This window comes from Podarcis muralis, chromosome 6 (assembly GCF_964188315.1).
Source record: "Podarcis muralis chromosome 6, rPodMur119.hap1.1, whole genome shotgun sequence".
NCBI classification, from domain to species: domain Eukaryota; kingdom Metazoa; phylum Chordata; class Lepidosauria; order Squamata; family Lacertidae; genus Podarcis; species Podarcis muralis.
Window position 1 is genome coordinate 5917874 of NC_135660.1, and position 24012 is coordinate 5941885.

Here is a 24012-nt window from a genome sequence, read left to right on the forward strand (position 1 = left end):
CATGACTTAGGGGTGGGGTGAGGGTGTGTGTGTGTTGCTGGGTCCAGACACTGAGGAGCTATTTCAGGAGTGTGACTCTAATTTTAGGAAGATGGGGTGGGGGAGTTCAGCCAGAGTCCGTCCAGACAGCTCAAGAGGCCAGGGATTAGGCTGGATTGTTCATCCAAGGAATCCTGTCTTCAGGCATGTTGGTAGACGGATTCCCAGCCTGTCGCTCCTGGGAGAAAGAATCCACCTACTTCCTGTAGCTGCCAAGTTGGCTCTCAAGGCTCTTCTCTACATAAAGGTAAATGGACCCCTGACCGTTAGACCCAGTCGCGGAGAACTCTGGGGTTGCGGCGCTCATCTCGCTCTATAGGCTGAGGCAGCAGGCGTTTGTCCGCAGATAGCTTCCGGGTCATGTGGCCAGCATGACTAAGCCACTTCTGGCAAACCAAAGCAGCGCACGGAAACGCTGTTTACCTTCCCGCCAGAGCGGTACCTATTTATCTACTTGCACTTTGACGTGCTTTTGAACTGCTAGGTAGGCAGGAGCTGGGACCGAACAACGGGAGCTCACCCCTTCGCAGAGATTTGAACCGCCCAGCCATAGTGCCACCTGCATCCTTCTTCTCTACACAGGTTTCTTTAAACATATGCATTCATTTTTGCAGAAGGGGGTCACTATTAAGTGATGGTTTAGTACTTTTAGGAAGTACTTAATGCAGGGAAAATGGTTGCAGCAGCACCGGCAACAATTAAAGAACATCAAATACTCAGTGGGCTACCTCTGTATTAATGTCAGTAAACTGATAGGCAAGTGGGTGGCGCTGTGGTCTAAACCACCGAGCCTCTTGGGCTTGCCGATCGAAAGGTCGGCGGTTCAAATCCCCATGACAGGGTGAGCTCCCCTTGCTCTGTCCTAGCTCCTGCCAACCTAGCAATTCGAAAGCACACCAGTGGAAGTAGATAAATAGGTACCACTCTGGTGGGAAGGTAAATGGCATTTCTGTGTGCTCTGGCTTCTGTCACGGTGTCCTGTTGCGCCAGAAACGGTTTAGTCATGCTGGCTGCATGACCCAGAAAGCTGTCTGTGGATAAATGCCGGCTCCCTTGGCCTGAAAGCAAAATGAGTGCTGCAACCCCATAGTTGCCTTTGACTGGACTTAATTATCTGGGGTGCTTTACTTTTTTTACCTTAGGGTGTCCCCTCCCCATCTTTTGTAGCTTTGTTTTTTACTATTTTTAGCCTGTTTGTTACTATTTTTAGCCTGCAAAGCTGATTTTTAGTCTTCCTCTGAAGCCACTTTTTGCAGGTGCCTCCGTTAGTGCTGTGATTTGTCCTTTATCCCTGCAGTTAGGCGTTAGATCTTGGCTCCCATCCCAGCAGCACAACCTCAGAGTAACATCCTTATTTCTTATAGTGTCTCTAAACAGATGTACGTAACTAGACCAATAGGCTGCTTTGTTATATTGCAATACTTTGAACCTACCCTTCAAAATAGAAGAATATTTTTATCTGCCTAGGCTGGCTTACCTTGAGCTTGTTTTCTCCTTTCAGCTGGTGTCTGCTGAGGGGTCTCATTCGGACGCCGGGTCTGTCTGCGCCGACAATCAGCCAGAGCTACCGCCCTCCATTGAGCGTACTGGAGGGATAGGAGACTCCAGGCCTCCTTCTTTTCAGTAAGTTGTGTGTCTGTGTATGTGTATAAGGAGCAGCCTTACCTTGAGCAGGGAGAAAGTTGAGCAGTTTCTCTGCAGGAAGCGCGTTCAAGGTTCCATTCTCTTCTGGCGAAAGGGAAGCTTAGTCTCTGCCTGTTTCAAGTGGCAGGGATAAAAGTTAGAATCATAGAATCATAGAGTTGGAAGAGATCACAAGGGCCATCGAGTCCAACCCCCTGCCAAGCAGGAAACACCACCAGAGCACTCCTGACATATGGTTGTCAAGCCTCTGCTTAAAGACCTCCAAAGAAGGAGACTCCACCACACTCCTTGGCAGCAAATTCCACTGTCGAACAGCTCTTACTGTCAGGAAGTTCTTCCTAATGTTTAGGTGGAATCTTCTTTCTTGTAGTTTGGATCCATTGCTCCGTGTCCGCTTCTCTGGAGCAGCAGAAAACAACCTTTCTCCCTCCTCTATATGACATCCTTTTATATATTTGAACATGGCTATCATATCACCCCTTAACCTCCTCTTCTCCAGGCTAAACATGCCCAGCTCCCTTAGCCGTTCCTCATAAGGCATCGTTTCCAGGCCTTTGACCATTTTGGTTGCCCTCCTCTGGACATGTTCCAGTTTGTCAGTGTCCTTCTTGAACTGTGGTGCCCAGAACTGGACACAGTACTCCAGGTGAGGTCTGACCAGAGCAGAATACAGTGGCACTATTACTTCCCTTTATCTAGATGCTATACTCCTATTGATGCAGCCCATAATTGCATTGGCTTTTTTAGCTGCCGCGTCACACTGTTGGCTCATGTCAAGTTTGTGGTCAACCAAGACTCCTAGATCCTTTTCACATGTACTGCTCTCAAGCCAGGTGAACACTCATCTCAAGTTAACACTAGAGAGACCCAATTCCTGAGCATGGTGGCCTCATGACCAGCCTTGTGCCTGGAGTGCTCTCAGCACGGGATCCGCTGAAAACTTGAGACCACTGTTGAACCTACTGGGCTTCTTTCCTCCTTTAACACTTAAACTTGACGCAGTGGCTTATGGACACTGTGCTCTGGCATCCACCCCTGCTGTATGTAGGCGTGCCCATGTGTTAATCCCCAGTAGCTCCTGTTGAAAAGGATCACAGATTGCTGGGAAATACCCTGACCTTGGAAAGTTGCTCCTGCTCAGAGTAAACAGTACCAGGCCAGATGAATCAATGCTTGGCCTCGGGGTAAGGTGCCTTCATACATTGCTGTTGCTGTACATGGCTACCTTCATGTTGAAAAAACCTCAGACCTACCCTAGAGGAATAGGGGGCAGTTGGGGTTGCCACTCACAGCACTCCTACTCCCAGAAAACAATTGTATTATTGATGGAGTATGTGAGGTCGGTGCAGCTGGGAAGTGTTTCTTTCTTGTGTCCTTGCTGAAGCATTCTGATGGTCTGACAGGTAACTTTTATTTTAAAAATTCAGAAACCTTAACCCCCCCCCCCCACGGGCAGGTTGTTTAACAGCATTTTAACAGGGGCAATGGTCCCAGGATCCTGGAAAGAGTCTAGAATAGTGGTATGAGTGAAACCAGGTAAAGATTCAGAGGCTCCAGAATCATACAGACCCATTTCACTCATTGGGCGGGGTGCTAAAATATTTACTGGTATTTTAGCTAATAGATTGGCAAATAGTATAATCCATGCAGATCACATAGGTTTTGTTAAACATAGATATATTGCAGATCCCGTATGTAAGATGCTTAAAGCAGTATATATTATGGGAAACTGTTGAGGAATCTGTGTGCAATTGCTTCATTAGATGTCCATAACACTGTTGATAAAATAGCTGTTGAAGTATTCGGGGGGGGGGGGGAGCAAGTGGGATTCTTGGCAGCATCATGTAAGGTTTGTGGGTGCAGCCTGAGGACACTGGGAGCGTTGGCACTCCAGATAACTGCTGGCTTCCGCCCCTGACCAGAAAAAGTATCTAGTGCAGCCTTTTCTGGAGTGTACTACTTCAAGGAGCCATGTGTTTAGATGTTTTCCTGGCACATGTGAAACTAGCAGGAAAAAGAAGCCTGATAACATTTCTCTCTGATATGAAGACTGGAAGAAATTTAAAGAGTATCTAAAAAAATACTGTAAAATTAATGAAGGTTAGAAAAATGCTGGATTGGTCATTAAGGGGTAAAAGCGGTAAGGGATAATTTGAAGAAAATAATTGTTATTAAAACTAATTCAAAAGTAGGGTAAGGATTTGCTGGCAATTGAATTTGAAATTAGAATACAGAAAGGGAAGGTATGAGGAAGTCGTGAAAGTAAGCTAAAAGAAAGTAAAAATTGAAGTTATACGTGTTTTATTTTTTGTATTTGTATGTCATTTTTCTTCTTTTTTCTTTTTTCTCAATTTGTTATGGTGTTGTTAAAACTTCAATAAAAATTTAATTTAAAAAAAAACCATTTCTCTCTGATATGCTAGGATTTTTTACATATAGAAAGAAGAATGTGCATTTGGTTTTTTAAAAAAGAAAATACAGGGAATGCCAAATATTCAGGCCCCCATCCTGCCATCTGACATGGTACAGTCCAGAAAGGATTGCACAGCACACCTTTTGCATGTTTTAAGTTCTGCCCTCAGCCTTTTAAGCGTCACTTCTGTGAGCAAATTTGGAGGAGGTGCTTCTGCGCAGAGTTTTCTACTATGTGTGTGTGTGCGTGTTTGTTTTTTACTCTGCAGCCCCAATACTGGAGGAAGTCGAGAGAACCTGGATAATGAGACAGAAACTGACTCAGTGGTATCGATACAGAGGGAAAGGCCGCGCAGGAAAGATGGACCTGAACATGGTAAAGGTTATTTCCTAGAGTTCAGCTGGCTGTAGTAGTAGTCCCCACCCCACCTCTAAGTCTGCTCAGCAGGCTGTGCCCTTGACTCTGCTGCTGTGTGCATGGGTCAGGTTCATCCCCATCCTTGGGGCCTTGGGAGGTCCACCTTCCCTGCCACCATCCCAAGCCAACATTTTTTGAAATTCCCGTGCAATTCAGGGCCCCAGCATCCCTGTACCCACTCAGGGCCTGGCTCCTCCACAGACCCAGCTGCCTATCTGACCAAATGGGCAGACTTAACTTCCCCTTTTAAAACAGAGAAGAAAAAATGATCTGATGAGTTGTGGGGAGAGGGAGCCTGCTCAAAGATTGCTTGAGACTCAGGAAGGCCTTCCCCTTCCCATACTGCTGCTTCTCACAGAGTGAAAACTGGGTTCAGATTTTTAGTTTTCTGCCAACGGAAAGAGTTTGCCAACGAGGGCTGCTATGTTGATATAACCCTCTCCCACTCAACCCTGCCAACCTCCTTCAGGGTTGTTGTTCTGTAGGATTGCCTAGTTTGCACAGTGTGTTATGAAGGCACCATTATTTGTAGGCCCCCTTATATTTTCGCTTCCCCATTGCTAGAAAGGCAACTGGCGATCCTTTCCCAGGTGGGATATATATTTGTTTGGCTCTTTGAAGGCCTTCTCTTCTGAATGGCTCCCCTTGGCCGTTGACCCTCTCCTCCTTTTGCTCCAGCCCCCAGGGTGAACGGGACAGCCAAGGCGGAACGGCGGCGGGAACTAGGGGGCTATGAAAGCTCCTCCACCCTCATGAGCAGTGAACTCGAAACCACCAGCTTCTTTGATTCAGATGAAGATGATTCTACAAGCAGGTAAAGGAATATTCATGGCTTGGGAGAAAATGACCTGCTATGACTGGAGTCTGGTGAAGGATCCCAAATAAAAACTCCTCAGTTCCTCTTTCCAATCTAACGCTTCTCCCTTGACTCGCCCCAGTCATCTTTCTTCCTCCAGATTTTAGTCTCCCTGGAACAATTGCGGAAGCAAAGAACTGATTTGAGTTCCAGAGATTTGGCCTTTCTTCACATTGTGGCAGTCAGCCAGGGTTTGCAAAAGTGTGTGGACTTGCCAGGGACCTGACCCTGACTCTCTTGAATGTACGCGTAGGAGACACTTTGTTCAACTGTGCTTGTCTTATTTGCACACACTGCAGTATTTACCTGTGCATCGTTTTTCTTCTAAAGAAGAACCATCGCATCAGTATTTGCCTGGAGTTTGGTAGACTGAGTGCAGGATATCTTTCATCTTCCAATTGCTCACATTGCCAAGCTGATTTAGGAAGTTGTCCCTCTGTCCTGAACATTGCTCTGCCACAGTTAGGTACAGCTGCAACTAGAAACAGACTGTTGAGTGACGCCCCCGAAATGCTCTGTAGGTATGTTTTGCTCACCACCGGCTTTTGTTAGAAAGTTGCCCACCAAACATGTTCAAAGGAGGACAGTGTGTATTCCAGTTCCTCCCCAGTTCCCTTAACACCAGGAACGGGATACCTGTGATCCAGATGTTGTTGGGACACCGAACGCCCGACTGCTCCAGTCAGTGGTCAGGGAAGATGGGAGTTGTAGTCCAACAACACAGGACCCCACTCCCTTCTTTATGCAAGAAGCAATAAATGAAACTTTTTAATTGTTCGCCAGGTTCCCCATGGAGTCATATTTCTCCCACAGTGTAAATTAGTCTTTGCCGAACTGGTGGCCCCCAGATGTTTTGAACGACAACTTCCATCAGCCACAGCTGTGCTTGCAGAGGCTGATGGGAATTGTGGTCCAAATCTGAAGGGCAACATGTTGGCAAAACCTGGTACAGAGAGCCTCTGCAGCATGTGGCCTAGCCCGTTCTAATCTCTTGGAACTCATTTTTGTGATGTGTCTGTTCATTTGCTGCTTTGTTTTTGTGTGTGCTTGGGGACAAGAAATGGATGGAAGAGGAGGTCCTCTCTTGTGCAAGGGATTGGCCAAGGTGGCTCCCTGTCCTCTTCTAATTACATTCCTAGTTACCCAGAGGGTTTTGGTTTTTTTGCCTCCTTGCTCCCTTTTTCTGTGGTTTTCCTGGTTGCCACCTTGTGAGCCTTGCTTTTGCCTCCATACTGTAGGTTCAGCAGCTCAACAGAGCAGAGTAGCGCCTCCCGGCTGATGAGAAGGCACAAGCGACGCAGGCGGAAGCAGAAAGTACCACGCATTGAACGGGTGAGATGCCTGGGAGTAGGGGAAGTGCTGCAAGTGACTTCACGAGTGGTTGGGCACAATTTAAAAATTAAGGAAAAAAGGGAGAGAACCTCTGAGGGCATCGTTACCCCACCCTCTCCACAGGTCTTGTAAGTGGCATGTAGGTTACGTTTTGGGTCTCATCCTCTTCCTTTCTGTTGTAGTCCTCATCCTTCAGCAGCATCACAGATTCTACCATGTCGTTGAACATTATCACAGTTACCCTCAACATGGGTGAGTACAGGTAGTTGCTTGAAGCCATTTGGCCCACATAACCCAGATTGGGATGGTGGGAAGGAAGTGGGCAAATGGATATTTTGCATCTCAGGCCTGATTGCTGAAGAGCAAACTACAGTCATACTTTGGATCCCAAACACCTTGCGAGTCGAACGTTTTGGTTCCTGAATGCTGCTAACCCGGAAGTGAGTGTTCCAGTTTGCGAACATTCTTTGGAACCCGAACGTCCGACGCGGCTTCCAATTGGCCGCAGGAGCTTCCTGTAGCCAGTTGGAAGCTGCGCCTTGGTTTCTGAACATTTTGAAAGTCGAATAGACTTCTAGAACGGATTTCATTTGACTTCCGAGGTACCACTGTATTGGATTTATTCTACCATAGACAAAATGTTATTTCAGAATGTAATGCTAAATGGCCTGTGCCATTTATTTATTTTTTGCTAAGTGCTACATGTTTATATCGTTTTCCATTTGTCCATAGTCTCTAATATGTGCTACCACATGGGTAATGCCTATCTCTGTGTGTCCCCCCCCTTTTTTTTTTTAAAAAGGCAGTTTCCTTTTTTGCTTACCAATAAAACAAGATGATTTAGATTTGGTCATCCAATCCCTCCCAAACATTTTCAGCCTGTCTCCATTTTCTGTTGTCTAAAAATACCTAACAGGCATTCCTTGTAGCAAGTTAATGGCCTGACTGGATTAATGAAATGCTGGCCATTGGTTGTGTGCTGTTCTAACTGCACAAATACCTCCCCTTCGGGTCCCTTCCAACTCTATGATTCTATGATTGTGCAGAGAAGTACAACTTCCTGGGCATCTCCATCGTCGGGCAGAGCAACGAGCGTGGTGATGGCGGCATCTACATTGGCTCCATCATGAAGGGAGGGGCTGTGGCAGCCGATGGAAGAATTGAGCCCGGAGACATGCTGCTGCAGGTGCTTTTTAATTTTTTTAAAACTTCGAGAGCCAGATGTCCAAGAGGCCTTGGTTTCATGCTATGCTCACAATACGCGAAGCTCAGTGCGATGTGACGCGCAAAGGACTGGGGAGGAGCAAAGCAGCCGCAGGTTTCTGTCCAGGAGCCCACACAGTTGAACAGTGAGCTTAGGGTTTGGCTGAACATGACGTGAGAACCAGGCCTCTTTCTACAGAATCTGTTATCCTGTGATCACGACAGAGATTTCAGTTATGGCAGAGCATGAGACTCTTAATCTCAGGGTTGTGGGTTCAAGTCACACGTTGGGCAAAAGGGGGTTGGGCTTAGATGATCCTCCTGGTCCCTTCCTCTATAATTCTGTGATTCTGTACCAGAGAGTGTACTTGCTATCTGTGGAAGGTTGAGTTCACATCTCCGTAGAGAAGCGCAGGACAGAGATAAAATCAGGGTGGCTGATTTGGAATGTCTTGTTTGTGTAAATGATGTGGTTCGTATCTCAAGGGAACCCTGGGGGCCATGATAAACCCTCTGGGCTGTGTACCTAAGGCTTTGAAAGCTTAAAACCTGCCTGTTACTAGGCAAGAACTGTCAGATCTAGGAAAGAGGCCATAGGTGGGGGGCAGAGCACACACGTTGCGTGTACAAGCCCAAAGCTCAGTCCATAGCATCTGTTTAAAACATCTTTGGTCAGCCCTTCACTGACAAGGAACCCCAGGGCAGAGAACAACAAAGCAATTAGTATTCTGCAGTACAAACACTAGAGCCGATAATATATCACCGCAGCCATACCCCACAAATGCTTGGTCTTCAGGTGGTGGCAGAAACTGCTAGGTGATTTCTGTTTCAGATAGTCTTCTGTCTCAGAGGGATTGGCACCAGGGGACCACCACTGAGATAACTGCATAGCAGATCTCAAATGCCTGCAGCACAGCCGGGAAAGTCTGCCCTGCTGATCTTAATGCAGAGGCAGTTTCATATATATGAGCAGATTTTTCAAGTATTTAGGCCCCCTGTTCTATAGGGCTTCATAAATCACCCCTAGCCCCTTGAATTTTGCCCAAACAGCATATTCTGAGCAAATGGAAACCTTTCAGGGTAGGCGTTCCATGCCCCCAGTGGGTTAAGCCACTTAGAAGCCTAGCTGTCACATTCTGCACTCGCTGCAGCTTCTGGATCTTCATCAAGGGTAGAGCCCCCCCAGCACATTATAATAGTCCAGCTGGGAGGTCACCACTTCATTGGTCACTGTAATCAGGCACTCCCTGTCCAGGAACTGCTTTACTTGATGAACCAGCCATAGCTAACAGAAGGTGCTCCATGCTAGCCATCTCATTGTCCAAGGAAAGGGCAACCCCACTTGGAACAGGCCAGCAATCTACTTCCCGGATCTGATAACTGCCCATGCACAGCTCCTCTGTCTAGTTTGGTTTCAGTTTTGTGACCCTCCTCCAGTCCACCACTGTGTTCAGGCATTGTTCCAAGACTTGTACAGCCTCACCTGATTCAGATGGGAAGGAGAAACATGGCTGGGTGCCACTTTGCTCCGTGATGCTAAATAGCATGAGGGATACAATAGAGCCTTGCAAATCCCCGCAGCACAAAGTGTGCCACAAGGCTGAGCAATAGCTCCCTTCTGAAAGTGGCCCTGCAGGTAGTAGTGGAACCGCCAGATCACTGTAGGCTTCCTAACCCACAGAGCTGGTCCAGGAAGATGCCTTGGTCAATGGCATCTAAAGCCACCAAGCGATCAGGAGATCAGTCACACTCCTGCTGTCACGCTCCTGATACAGGTCATCAGTCAGGGGAGCCAAGGCTGTTTCAGCCTCAAGCACAGGACTGAACCTAGACTGGAAAGGGTCAAGGCAATCAGTTTCTTAGAAGCCTATCTGATGTGGAGCAGCCACTGCCCTCTCCAGCACATCTCTACCTTGAAAAGGTTGCAGGCTGGGAAATACTTCTACCTGATGGCGACCAGATTGATCCATCTATCCCAATAGAAGAGAAGAAGAAGAGTTTGGATTTGATATCCCGCCTTTCACTCCCTTTAAGGAGTCTCAAAGCGGCTAACATTCTCCTTTCCCTTCCTCCCCCACAACAAACACTCTGTGAGGTGAGTGGGGCTGAGAGACTTCAGAGAAGTGTGACTGGCCCAAGGTCACCCAGCAGCTGCATGTGGAGGAGCAGAGACACGAACCCGGTTCTCCAGATTACGAGACTACCGCTCTTAACCACTACACCACACTGGCTCTCAATACTGCTATCAGGCATCTCCACATGTTCATTTAAGACCCATGCACTTTGGTGGGGCTCGTACATTTTCATCTTTCTCTGCAGGTGAATGATATCAATTTTGAAAACATGAGCAACGACGACGCTGTGCGAGTGCTGAGGGAGATTGTGCACAAGCCAGGGTAGGTAGCCTTTTCTCCCCCTGCAGCTCCAAGGCAGCTCACTCTCCAAACCTGTTCTTGGGAGTGTGGGCTTGGTGGTGTCTGGTAATGCAGGGCTGGCGCTCAGTTTCTAGCAGTGCCCCCTGGTGCCCTGCAGAAGATCCATGGCCATCTTGGACTGCTGACTGCTCCAAGTGGACCTAGAGTACAGTTACCGTATTTTTCGCTCTATAAGACGCACCAGACCACAAGACGCACCTAGTTTTTGGAGGAGGAAAACAAGAAAAAAAATATTCTGAATCTCAGAAGCCAGAACAGCAAGAGGGATCGCTGCGCAGTGAAAGGTGCAATCCCTCTTGCTGTTCTGGCTTCTGTGATAGCTGCGCAGCCTGCATTCGCTCCATAAGACGCATAGACATTTCCCCTTACTTTTTAGGAGGGAAAAAGTGAGTCTTATAGAGCAAAAAATACGGTAAGTCCCGCAGATCAGTAAAAATAAAAATTTTCAAGGAAAGATAGCCCAAGGTTTATAGGTTCGTTGTGTGCGAGCAAAAGACAAAGATAGTGGCACTAGCCTTCATCTTTTCTAGTTGCTGCATTTGGGTTTGGTGGCAGTGGAATTCTGTTTAGGCAAAAGGACAGCCTCTCTGGCCCCTGACATTTTGTTTTCCCCTTTTATATTATGTTGTTTACTTTGATATAGCAGAAAGGGGAACACAAAGTGTCAGGGGGCCAGTGTTCAAAGCAAGCGAGAACTTCTCACATGTTTCCCTGTCTTTTCCCATCATAATACCCCAGTAATGAGATTTAGGGATGTAAAACTCACCCACTCTGTTTATAGGGGAAGATTTATTCTTGTTTCTTCTGCATGTCTAGACGTGTGTATGTGGGTGGCTTTTCTGCGAACTGAGCTGACCAGATCTGGTAGCAGTGACAGCCATTGTGTTTCTCTTCCAGGCCCATCACTCTGACTGTTGCCAAGTGCTGGGATCCCAGCCCCAGGGGCTGCTTCTCGCTACCCAGGAGTAAGTGGTTTTTGCTTCATTTCTTAGTTTGCTTAGTAGTGTGCATGAGGACTGGTATTCTATAGAACCAACAGTTAATAACGTGTCTCTCCCCTTCCAGATTGCCTTGTTGCAGGATGCAAGTGGCCAAGGGAGTTGCATGTTTGAATGCTCCTTTACTGGGATAGAGTAGGGGCTCCTTGTACCCAAATAGCGTATGGGAGAGAAAGCTAGGCCGAAGCCCTTCACCCTGCTAGTTTTACAACATAGAGGGAGATTTTATATACATGAGACCCAGTGTGGTATTGCGGTTAGAGTGCTGGACTGGGATTTGGAGGGCCAGGGTTCAAATCCCCACTCAGCCATGAAGCACCCTGGGAGAACTGGGGTGCCAGTCGCACTGGCTCTCAGCCTAACTTACAGCACATGGTTGTTGGGAGGGCAAAACAGAGGGGGGAGGAGAAGCATGTTTGCCACCTTGAGTACCTTGGAGAAAGGTGGCATAAAAATGTAACAACAAATAAATATTTTGTAGGCGTGATCCCTTACCTGCATCAATAATAATAATATTAATAATAATAATGATGATGATGATGATGATGATGATGATGTATTACTTATACACAACCCATCTGGCTATCTTGGAAACACCTGACTGCTTCTTTCTGTTGAATGTATAAATTGGCCCTAAGGGTGTGACGGAGGTTTCGAACCCTTTTTTTCTGGTCCTCTGTGCTGCTCTCTCTTTCTCTGCCTCTCTCCTGCCCCTTTCCATCTCTGCCTAATCAGTCCCCTATTCCACATCACACCCAAGACAAGCTACCAAGTTAGCAGGCCAATTACCTGCATGCAGCCCATGCCCCGCATACCCTCCCCGTGCCCCCCTGCCCGCCTCCGCCTAGGGGGAGCTCCCCCCGCACCCCTCGTGTTGATCCTCCCTCTCTTCTTTCTCCCCCAGTTGCTCCCCAGCGGATCTGGGCTGGGCCAGACTCTCCATGCTCCGATCCGGGTGAGTCCCGGCTGATGCTGGGGGAGGACAGGGCTTGCTCAGAGGTGGCAGGTTTGGCGAGAGGGGATGACTCTTGAGGAGGGGGCCTCCTCACGTGCCCTGTGTGTTCCCTTTAGGTGAGCCCATCAGGCCCATTGACCCAGCAGCCTGGGTTTCCCACACCGCAGCGATGACCGGCACCTACCCAGCGTACGGTATGAGCCCATCCATGAGCACAATCACTTCCACCAGCTCCTCCATCACCAGCTCCATCCCAGAAACCGAACGTAAGTCCTCGTGCCTGTGTGTCCCCCACCCCTGCTCGGCTTCTGGTCACCTGCACGCCGTAACCTGATAGGAGCAATACATGCACAGGGGCAAAACCCAGATTTGAGGCTTGGAAAGAGGATGGTTTCCCTCACTAGCTCTTGAGCTGCATGGAAAGAGGTGTTTGCTCCATCTTTGGCTAAAGCAACAGGGGTGCTTTTAGAAGCTAAATATTTTAAACCAAAGATTAGAGGATAAGCAGGATGAGGGACCTGTGTGAGGCTAGGCGAAACAGAAGGCCACAGATTTCTTCACTTAGTTGCTTCTTCTAGGATAATGAGCGTTTCGTGTTTGTTTGTGTGGTCGGTGGGAGAATCAAGAGGGTTGCAAAAAGGAGGGAGGAGAACCCTGACAACTTTACAGGGCCATCTATTTTTATTTATTATATGTATTAGTAGCATTTTTACATCCATGCCTGAAAGCGACTTACACGTTGAAAATAAAAATAACAAAAGACATGACATAAACATGTAGCAGTGTGGAGCGATTTTTCTGGTGGAGCAATATCCTTCTCAGTGAAGCAGCGTTGACTGAATTGCTTGAGATAAATGGCTGTGTTTGGGGCTGAAACACTGCAAGAGTCCCTTGTAAATGGATTGAAGTTAAGCAGTCGCTGGCTGAGAACCCTGAACGGTCCCAGAATAACTTCAGGGAGCATGAGTTATTCAGGTGGACGCAGTGCTGGCTTCCTGTTAGGCAAATGGTGAGGAAGTTGGAAGATGTGATGCTGAGCACAGGAGAACTTACCCTCTCTTCCAAAAGGGAGCTCAAGAGAGGAAAGGTGGCTGTGTTAGGAATTGTGCAGCAAAGAGGTGCTTTTGGGACAGCTGCCTCATAGCGCTGGCCTCCTGAGTGGGTTTTGGACAGAGGCTATGAAGTTGGCCCATTGAGAAGACAGGCAAGGCCTGGTGCTGCAGCGCTACTGAAACTAAGCAGATGTGTACCTGATCAGGTGTTTAAGCTGCTCTGAGCTTTCTACAAAAAGCTGTTGTTGAAGGATAAAACAGTCTGGGTAGTAATGGAGGTTGTGTGCCAGGGACTGGCAGGGCTCCACAGAGCAGGTGGAAGGCGTAGTTGGCCAGAAGCTGATCTGGGGGAAGAGGGTTGCGATTTATAGGGTTTTGTGCCTCCTGCGAGGCAGCAGCCAGAGACGGAGGGTAGGGAGCAGCCTGAGCAGTCAGAGATGGGGGAGGAAGGACAGAATGTGCTAGGAGAGGAAGGAGATGCGGTGTCTGAAGGGGTGAGGCTGCAGAATCCCCGCCCCACTGTCCCCCAGGAGCAGCTTGAAGAGGCAGGCACAGCTACAGCTTCCGTGTTGAAGGAGTCACAGGCCGTCAGATTAGGGTACTTAAGTTTGGGGCAGCCACCCATTGCGCCAGCAGTCCAGCTCAGAGCATAAGCCCGGGGAGGTGCGCTGGCTGCCTAGTCACCAGAAGTGTGCCTGTGTTTGTTTAGTGCACCTCTGGGGCAACTGTAAGTTTGTGCTTTGTCAGTAAAGGATTAAACCACTGGCGATTTGCCCTGCTTGGGCTGGGTGTGCTCAGGGTGTTGTGGTTAGACTGCAGTTGACTGTTTCTAGGAAAAAGGCAAAGAGCAGCCCTGTATGAGGCCTGCTGCTCTGCTTTTTTGCACCTTCAGTGGTTCTTAGGGGGAATCCTGACCCAAGAAGGATTGCAGAAGCTTAGGGTGTGCCTGTGATGTATTGTTCCCTTGCCCTACCCTCCTGTGTGTGGCACCTTCATGTGCTCCTCTGCCTTTCCATCCCCTCTCATCTCTGCCTCCCTTCCCTCCGTCCGACCCGCAGGTCTCGATGACTTTCACCTGTCCATCCACAGCGACATGGCCACGATTGTCAAAGCCATGGCTTCGCCAGAGTCGGGCTTGGAGGTGCGCGACCGCATGTGGCTGAAGATCACCATCCCCAATGCCTTCATTGGTAAGACGCAGGCCCTCCATAGGGCAAATGGGTGAAGGGCCACGGGAGAACCACTCGCTGTTTGCCTCTCCCAAGCAGATAACGGTCTCAAGCCCCTATTTGAGATAAGCAACGGTAACTTCATAAGGAGGACAGGTTAGATGTGTATCAGAGAGAAAACATACTAACCTGTTTGCAAGAGAAGTGTCTCTAAATATAGGATTATACATGGCATCTGCTGCAGAATTGGATTCCTTAGAGTCTCAGCTTTCATTCTCTAGCCCTCAAGATCAGCAGAATAAAGAGGATACTTAGCATTTACACAGTGCACTTAAGTGTTTTATGTGTCCTGTAAGATGGGTCTTACTATGCCTGTCTCACAAGTGGGGCTGGGGTGTCCTTGAGGCTGAGAGCATAATGGCTTGCCTGAATTGAGTTCAGGGGTGAGAACAGATTTGGGTCAGAAACTTCTGGTTCACAACCATCATTCTAAGCACAGATCGAGCACAGAGGTTGGCAAGATGTTATTGAGCATGTCAGGAGGAGCATATAGGTATATTATGACTTCTGAACCTCATCTTCTTTATAGCCCAGTAAGCTGGGTGGCACTGTGGTCTAAACCACAGAGTCTAGGGCTTGCCACTCAGAAGGTTGGCCGTTGGAATCCCTGCAACGGGGTGAGCTCCTGTTGTTCGGTCCCAGATCCTGCCAACCTAGCAGTTCGAAAGCACGTCAAAGTGCAAGTAGATAAATAGATACCGCTCCGGTGGGAAGGTAAACGGCGTTTCTGTGTGCTGCTCTGGTTCACCAGAAGCGGCTTAGTCATGCTGGCCACATAACCCGGAAGCTGTCCCTCGGCCTATAGAGCGAGATGAGCGTGCAACCCCTGAGTCGTCCGCGACTGGACCTAACGGTCAGGGGTCCCTTTACCTTTAAGCTGGACTAAGGCAGCAAAAGAAGGCTGGAGCCAGCTTCCCTCCAAGCACCTTCCTCTCCTCAGAGCAGAACAGGTGCTGTCTGCTTACATCCTTGCTGAGTCCCTCTTTGCTGCTGTCTCTTGGCAGGATCCGATGTGGTAGATTGGCTCTACCACCATGTAGAAGGCTTCACAGACAGGCGAGAATCCCGCAAGTATGCCAGCAACCTCCTGAAGGCCGGTTACATCCGACACACTGTCAACAAGATCACGTTCTCGGAGCAGTGCTACTACATCTTTGGCGACCTCTGCGGCAGTAAGACTCCTTCTTTGCACTGTGCAGGGGATGGGGGAGCAAGAACAGGTAGTGGGTGGTTCTGGCAGGCTCTCAACGTGGCCATCTGTTTCCTGGGAGAGCAGAAGTAGGAGAGCCCTCAAAGCAAGCCCATGTGGCTTTTCAGAATAATAGAATTGTAGAGTTGGAACGGAACCCGAGCTCATCTAGTCCAGCCCGCTGCAATGCAGGAATCACAGCTGAAGAATCCACGACAGATGGCCACCCAAACTCTGCTTAAAAATCTGCAAGGAAGGAGAGTCCACCACCTCCCGAGGGAGTCTGCTCCACTGTCAAAACAGCTCTCATCATCAGAAAGTTCTTCCTAAAGTTCAGGTGGAGTCTCCTTTCTTGCTGAGTCTGACATTATCCTTTCCCTTTTGCCCTGTATTTTGGAGTCAGACTAGTCACCTCCTCTGCAGGGATCTTTAGCTTTCAATTAAAAACTCCCCACCATGAGATAAGCATCCTCCCATGCCGCCCATTCCCTGTTTGCACTACAACCTGAATTTCATAGGTAAGAAATGAGGATAAGCTCACTTATGCCCTTGCTCCTGGAGTAACCTTTGCCCTTTCTCTGTCTCTATTTCACAGACATGGCCAGCCTGTCCTTGCATGACCACGACGGGTCCAGCGGCGCCTCCGATCAGGACACCTTGGCTCCTTTGCCTCACCCAGGAGCTGCCCCATGGCCCATGGCCTTCCCCTACCAGTACCCGCCACCCCATCCATACAACCCCCACCCTGGATTTCCAGACCCAGGCTACAGCTATGGAGGCGGAAGCGCGGGCAGCCAGCACAGCGAAGGTAAATGTGAGCCGTGTGGGACATGGGCGGAATTCCTCCCATGCCATAAAGATCGTATCACATGCAAGCACTTGGCTTGTTAAGTCTGAACAGCTGGGCTTCCTCTTGAGGAGCAACCTCGCTTCTGCCCAGAGATAAATGGGCCAAGTGGGTTTGGGGGGGGGGGATTTGTTCCTTTGGATTGCAGGTGTTTGTTAGGGTGCCAGAGCCTGAATTTGCTCAGTTGTGGACCTCTTTTGGCATCTCTTTGTCAAAGTCAGGAGGTTTAGTGACTGATCCCAAGGGTGTGAGATCTGCTTAGAGTCCCCATGGTTCCCAACGTGGGGCATATGCCCCACGGGGGGGGGGGGTTGATTTTTAAGGGGGGCAATTCGGGAATGAGTTATCAACAGTGAATGGCCTTTTAGGCTTCCTCCACGTGAATAGGAGTTCACTTTTTGAATAATAAGAATTATATGTCACGGCAGGGTGGGTGTGGGTGTGACATCAGGATTTTAGAGATGCTTAGGTGGGGCATGGCCAAAACAAGGTTGGGAACCACTGGCTTAGGGGGGGGGATTTCATTTAGAGCAGAGAGATCTGCTGAAAGTATTCAGAGCCTTCTCTGTAGCAGCACCCAAATGATACCCAAAGGCCCTTCTCGGTAGTGGCGCCCGCCCTGTGGAACGCTTTTCCATCAGATGTCAAGGAAATAAACAACTATCTGACTTTTAGAAGACATCTGAAGGAAGCCCTGTTTAGGGAAGTTTTTAATGTTTGATGTTTTATCGCTTTATTATTATTATTATTATTATTATTATTATTATTATTCTGTTGGGAGCTGCCCAGAGTGGCTGTGGAAACCCAGAGAGATCGGCAGAGTATAAATATTATTATTATTATTATTATTATTATTATTATTATTATTATTAATAATAATAATAATAATAATAATATTTAATCCCGGGAGATCTGTTTGGCTTTTGCCCTGGCCGTGTTTTAATGTTGCCTGATGGCCTTTCTTTATTTCTGAAGGCAGCTGTGTACAGGGAAGTTTTGTAATGTTTGATGTCCTAATGTGTTTTAATTTACTGGAAGATGCCCAGAGCCTTTTGTTATATGGTTGCCATTTTCCTTCTACTGGAGATCATATAACAACAACAACAACAACAAAATTAGTATAACATCCCTGCCGCTTTGCTTCCTGCTCCCCACCATTTGCCTGGCTTCCCACTTTTGTGCTGCACTTCCATGGACTTTGGGCCCAATCCAGCAAAGTGACAGCCGGAGGCCCCTGTGAGGTTATTCCTACCTATTCTGATGGGCCTGACCCGAATATTCTCTTGTCCTCCCCCCCCCCCCATTTCTTGTGCAGGAAGCCGGAGCAGCGGCTCCAACCGCAGCGGCAGCGAGAGGAGGAAGGAGCGAGAGCCCAAGGCCGGGGAGTCCAAGTCGGGCGGCAGCGGCAGCGAGTCAGACCATACCAGCCGCAGCAGCATGCGGAGGGAGCGAGCGGCCAGCGAGCGCTCGGTGCCGGCCAGCCAGCGCAGCCACCACTCGATGGCTCACAGCATCCGCAGCCACCACAGCCAGCAGTCCTACGGGCCTCCCGGCCTGCCACCCCTCTACAGCCCTCCCATGCTGCTGATGCCTCCGCCGCCTTCCGCCCTGGGACCCCCGGGGGCTCCCCCTGGCCGAGACCTGGCCTCTGTGCCCCCTGAACTGACGGCCAGTAGACAGTCATTCCGAATGGCCATGGGCAACCCCAGTGAGTTCTTTGTGGATGTAATGTGAAACGCCGCCCCTCCCTCCGCCTGCCTGCCGCCCCCGTCGGTTTTGTCTCCTAGGAACAGCCCGGCCTGCGGGGGATTCCTTTTCTTTTCTTTTTTTGGTCTTGGCAATTATGAAAAGGGAAAAAACCCCCCGAAAATAAACTGAACTAAATGTTTTTGATTCTAATCCCTGCCTGCAAGAGGGCCCAGCAGCCTCGCCTGAACCACCCCTGGACTTGATTGCAGAGGCGCGTCCCCCCCCCTTGCTTGTGCCAACCCCTCCCCCCATAACCCCTTCTCTAACCCATTAATCCGCATCCGCCTGGGGACTCTGCTGCTCGCCTGTGTTTTCCCTGCCGGCTCACTTCTCCTGCCCTAAACACATGCCCTCTTTCTTCTCGCCCCTTTTTGTGTCCCTCTCTGTCGAGCAGCCAAGAATTACGGGGTGTTTGACTTCCTCTGAGCTGGCCGCCCGTGCTGGGGAGAGCCGCAGCGTGCTGTGGTGGTTGGGCTCCCCCGCAACCGAGGAAGATGCAGAGCCCTGCAGGCAGGCACTTGGCCATGTGGGGGCTGAAGATGGCTTCTTTCTATCCTGGTGGAAGGTGCCCCACCTTATCCATAACCCCGGGAAGGGAGCAGGGCTCAGATCCAGCTGTGCCTTCAGTCTTCCATCTGATAAGATGTAGCAGCTTGGTGGCCATTGGCATGAGGTTGAGAGGAGAGCTCCCACCTTGCCAGGCAGGTGAGAGTTCCCCTTGAGAGCTTCTCAGATGGTGATAAGAGCCGGAAGCCGCCAAAGAGGCTCACACCCTTCCTTGATTCTTTGCCTCCCATGTCTTGATTAGCGCCAATAGCGAGAGTGCCAGCCCCCAGTATCCATAGTTCACGTTCCTGAAGAGGTACTACAGGTACAAGTGCCCCCCCCTTCTAATATGCTTTCTTTCTCTACCCAAGCACTCATGGTGAGCCATCTTCTTGCTGTATCTCTTCGACGTCTGGTGGCCTGTTTAGTAGAGCCTTTTTTACTGCCACCGTTTCACACCCAGGTCTCTCTTGTGCCCATCAGTCCGTTGTCTCTTAAGCCGAGCTGTTTTTAGATGCTCTCTGCCTTCAGCCTGCTCCACTGTTTCGTTTATGCCGTGCATCCACACTACATAACCCTGGCAGCAGTATCCCTTGGTATTTCCTCTGCCCACCTCCCCCTCTTCTTTGTCTCCTACCTCTCTTTCATCCTTCCTTTTCTTTTTAACAATCCCAAAACTGAAAAAGTGATTTGGGGGGGGGGGAGAGGAAGAGATGGGGGATGGGGAGGTAGACAAATATCAAAAAGATAATTTCATTAGCACAAATAGTATGAAATAAGTTCTGTGGGATACAGGTTTTTAAGCAGAGGTTGGAAGGCCACCTGTCATGTATGATCTAGTTGCGATTCCTGCATTGCAGGGGGTTGGACTGGATGAGCTTCCAACTCTACAATTCTGTGAGGATTTTAACAAAGCAACTTTTGGGGTCGTCATGGTTGTGAACATGGATGGATCTCCAAAATCAGAAGAGTTGCTGCACTAGGCTTATGTCCCAGGGGCCAGATGAGTTGCCCCAAGTGGACCCCTGCACCATGATTGCCAGCAGCAAAATAAAGAATAAACTTAGGTGGTGCTCCTGTTCACTGTTCCTGTCACTCAGCATTGTCCTCCGTCATGACGCTGAAGTCCGTTTCCCTCCTCCCCCAAACATTCATTCATCTTTCCTTGGCCATTGAGAATACACTGAGATTTTTATTGGGTTCTTTTTAGGGTCTCCCTCCCAAAAAAGTATTTTATGTACTCCAGCAAATATCAGATTGCTGAGCCTCCTCCCTCTTGGATGCAGAAGTCCAATAAATATTTTAACTGTATTTTTAACCATAACTATTCTCAACCATAGCTGCTTCTAGAGGTGTGCTTAATTTACCCAAGTGCCAAATTGTTTTGCTGCAGCTCCATCGCCCAGGCTAAGGATCAGTGGGGAGTGGCTGTCCATAGCTTTTTCCTCTGCTACTTTTTAAAGACTGCTGTGGTGATCTGTAATCATGGACTCTTCCCTTTGATAGCTGGGGGACAAATAGAAAGTTTACCAATGAACTATGACCACGTTTATTCTGAATGTGCCCAAGGTTAGCTGAAGCCTCACCCTTAACTTAGACCAGCACATTTTATGCCAGCTGTTATGCCACTACCCATCCCAAACTGATGCTGAGCCACGCTTGGAAATGAGGCCTAACTTTTCACTGTTGTGTATCGAAGAGGGGGATTTCAAAATGTACTCTCCAAGCTGAGTGCTTGCTTCTGCTGTCCCCACCCTCTGAACGAGCACCAGCACACCAGTGAAAAGCAAGTGAGCAGAGCATGTGTAGAAAATAAGGACTCACTCTTGTCTCCCTGCTGTCCTTTCCTTAACAGCTGTTAGGCCTTTCTGGTTTCTTCCCTTTTCTTCTCGGACACAAGTGCAGCAAGGTTTGGGCTTGAAGACAGGGGGAAAGAGTCCCACAACCAAGCCCAGACTGCTCTGTGGGCACACTGTGCATTTCTTGTGTGTCTGGGATATAAGCAGGGCCTCTGGCTTACCTGCATTGCTTGCTGCTGTGCTGCAACATAGACACTCCAGAATCGCACATGGCAGAATGTCAGTTTCCAAAACATTCCTAGCCCTCACACTTGCAGAGGGAGCACAGTGGCCGTGTTTGCTAAATCATAGAAAATACAAATGGTTGAAGAAGGGATTTAGGAAGTCCAGAGACATCTTCACCCAGTATAGCACTGTGTCCTTCCTTGTGGATTCTGTTTAAACCCCCTGCCTTTTCTATACTTGTCCTCTCCACTCCCTGCATTTCTCAGTGAATCCTAGCCCATCCTTCTTAGCCACCCATGCTCAGAATTTCTTACATCTGCAGGTAGGGAAGGCTTGCAATAGAGGAGTTATACTAAACTGCAAAGCACACAGACAGATACAGTCATGCGTGACTTTACACAATTTTCACGCAGTTTCCCGTACAGAAGTTCTTGTAGGAAACTCATCACAGTGAAGCAACACTTAACTCTGCTTGCTATGGCAGGGAATTGTTCAGTGGAGAATTCCAGAGCCCTTGAGCATCCCACGCCGATGCAAAAATCTGTACGATTTATCACAGCCCACCTTTAGCTAAACTGCTTTTGTGCTCTTGCCAAGGACCTGGTTGGGAGAAGCACCCTCTATTAGACGGTACATTCTAGTCCCCTTGCGGCCCATAACCACCTTTGGCCTTCCTGCCATGTAACAGTTGTCTTCTGCACTAAATATCAACCGTTTTTGGAATGTCTTATGGGGTTTGTTGTTTTTAAGATTGAAGTGTTCCTTCACTCCTGCTTTCCTCTCTAGTCCAGCATCGGTTCCCCCTTTTTTGCTAGTTCGCTACGCCCACCACCGTGATGCCAGTTCTTCTACACCTTTGCCACTGCTCTGCTCATTTGGTCTATTGAACCATTTGCCCCCTTTCTGCCTACCATTAGTCTCTCTTTCAGGGCATTGCCCGTGATCTCAAGTGTCAAGTTTCCAGTCCTCCCTCGCTCCTTCTCCTGGTGCTATATTGCCATTCTGTCTTCCCTCTTCCTCCTCCTTCTCTAGTCCCTTCCTCACCTGGTACTACGTCGCCATCTTGCTCTCTTTTCAACTCCTTTCCCCCCACTTTGGTGCTATTTTCTCTTGTCACACATATTGCCCCTTCCCTCACACACCCCTCGGTTTTATATAAATTGAAACCACCCTACTTGTTTTTATTTATAAAATAGTTTTATTGGACTCCACCTTGCCTGTGTGTGGCTCATTTTTGTCAGTGTCCAGAAGATTTAGCCTGCCCCTTGTACACATGACATCATCATAATCATATACAGCCGTACCTTAGATCCTGAACGCCTTGGTACTCAGACATTTTGGCTCCCAAACGCAGCAAACTTGAAAGTGAGTGTTCCGGTTTGTGAACGTTCTTCAGAACCCGAATGTCTGACGGGGCTTCTGCGGCTTCCAATTGGCTGCAGGAGCTTCCTGCAGCCAATCAGAAGCCACACTTTGGTTTCCGAACATTTTGGAAGCCAAACAGACTTCCAGAACGGATTCTGTTCGACTTCCAAGGTACGACTGTATTTTTTATTCTTAATTATTATTATGTATGTGCTGCCCATGTGACTAGGTTGCCCCAGCCACTTTGGGTGGCTCCCGACAAAAAATAGTAAAAAACAAAATACTACAACACACACTAAAAACTTTCCTCAACAGAGCTGCCTTCAGATGTCTTTTGAAAGACAGATGTTTTATCAGTTTGGCATCTGCTGGGAGGGCATTCCACAGGGTGGGCATACTGCCGAAAAGCCCCTCTGCTGGGTTCCCTCTAACCTCCCCTCTTGCAATGAGGGAACCACCAGAAGACCCTTGGCACTGGATCTCAGCGTCTGGGCTGAGTGAGATGCTCTGGCCCCATTCACATTTTCAGCTTTCGTTTCACTATAATGTCTACACACCCACATACTTTAATGCTTATGGAAATGCCCCTTTTGGCTCCCTCCTGCTTCTGGAGTAGAGCCCAAGCACTGGATGAGGTTTTGGAGCAGTGTCTTGGGAAGCTGTGGCTCAGATGTAAGCCTGGTTTCCAGGGAAGACCACTGTACAAAAAGGAGCAATGGGACAGATAGGAAGCAGGGGAAAGAGGGTCATGGCAGAGGGGAGAATGCAAAAGAAGAGAGCTGAGATGTTAAAAACGGGGAATGGAATAGAGAATAAAATACCAAGTGGACAAGAAAAGAATGGAAGAAAGGGATGTGTAAAATAGAAGGAAAAGGTTGTGGAGAAAACAAGCAATGGTAAAATGGGGAGTGGCTCTTCTGAAAAGGCAGGTAGATGTGAAGGAGGAAGTGGAGCAACACCCTGCACAAAACGGCAGCAGCACACAGAAGCCACTTTCTGCTGTTCACCAACACCTGTGTCAGCTCCCCATCCCAGTGGTGGTCAGTGGTGCCTACAATTTTCCATCCCTCAGCAGAAGAGTGAACTGGAAGGAAGGGAAAGATGCAGCAGATGAGTTGCATTTGTAACCTCACAATGTATTTCGACAGTATAGTGAGCTTGGGAAATTGAGAATTTTCAGGCAATTATCTATGCAAATAGGACATCAAGATAACAAGGCACTGGTGCACTTCAAGTCAATGGGAATAAAAGCACCAACCTATTCTGCCTTGCTCAGACCACACCTGGAATACTGTGTCCAGTTCAGGGTGCTACCATTTAAGAAAGCTGTTGACAAGCTGGAACGTGGGCAGACAAAGGTAGACAAGACAATCAACGGTCTGAAAACCAAGCCTTATGAGGAATAGTTGAAGGAGCTGGGGATATTTAGCCTGGGAAAGAGGAGACCGAAAGAAGATCTAGCCAGTGTTGGGGTTTTTCTGTGGGAACTCAAGCACACTCAGTACCGGCACCTCCATCTTCAGATATCTAAAGGGCTGCTAGTGTACTTGGAATAATACCACCCGCCAATTACACACAAACAAATGTTGAGAAAAACATGTAGTACATGCTTCTGGTACTATATGGACCACTTCAGAATGCAGGCAGTGGATCGTTTTTCTTGAAGAGAGATTTTTCTTCTTCAGCCTGTCTGTTCAGCTGCTATGCCATTGCTCTGTT

General features: G+C 48.5%; 1 protein-coding gene across 3 annotated transcripts in view; it reads left to right on the top strand.

The window, feature by feature from the left end:
• The window catches only part of DVL3 (dishevelled segment polarity protein 3), a 51986-nt gene extending 29847 nt beyond the window's left edge, over nt 1-22139 (top strand). Inside the window, exons 3-17 of one of the 3 annotated variants that reach the window (XM_028731757.2) lie at nt 1541-1662; nt 4365-4471; nt 5192-5327; nt 6608-6701; nt 6884-6953; nt 7748-7887; nt 10224-10300; nt 11237-11304; nt 12242-12292; nt 12409-12558; nt 14403-14534; nt 15578-15745; nt 16358-16570; nt 17925-18317; nt 18753-22139. In XM_028731757.2, the coding sequence (XP_028587590.1) occupies nt 1541-1662; nt 4365-4471; nt 5192-5327; nt 6608-6701; nt 6884-6953; nt 7748-7887; nt 10224-10300; nt 11237-11304; nt 12242-12292; nt 12409-12558; nt 14403-14534; nt 15578-15745; nt 16358-16570; nt 17925-18317; nt 18753-18784 (1953 nt within the window). In that variant the 3' untranslated portion in view covers nt 18785-22139. Of the gene's footprint in view, nt 1-1540; nt 1663-4364; nt 4472-5191; nt 5328-6607; nt 6702-6883; nt 6954-7747; nt 7888-10223; nt 10301-11236; nt 11305-12241; nt 12293-12408; nt 12559-14402; nt 14535-15577; nt 15746-16357; nt 16571-17924 lie in introns of all 3 variants that reach the window. The other 2 variants (XM_077929650.1, XM_077929651.1) reach the window with 2 other exon arrangements.
• The last annotated feature ends 1873 nt before the right edge of the window (nt 22140-24012 follow it).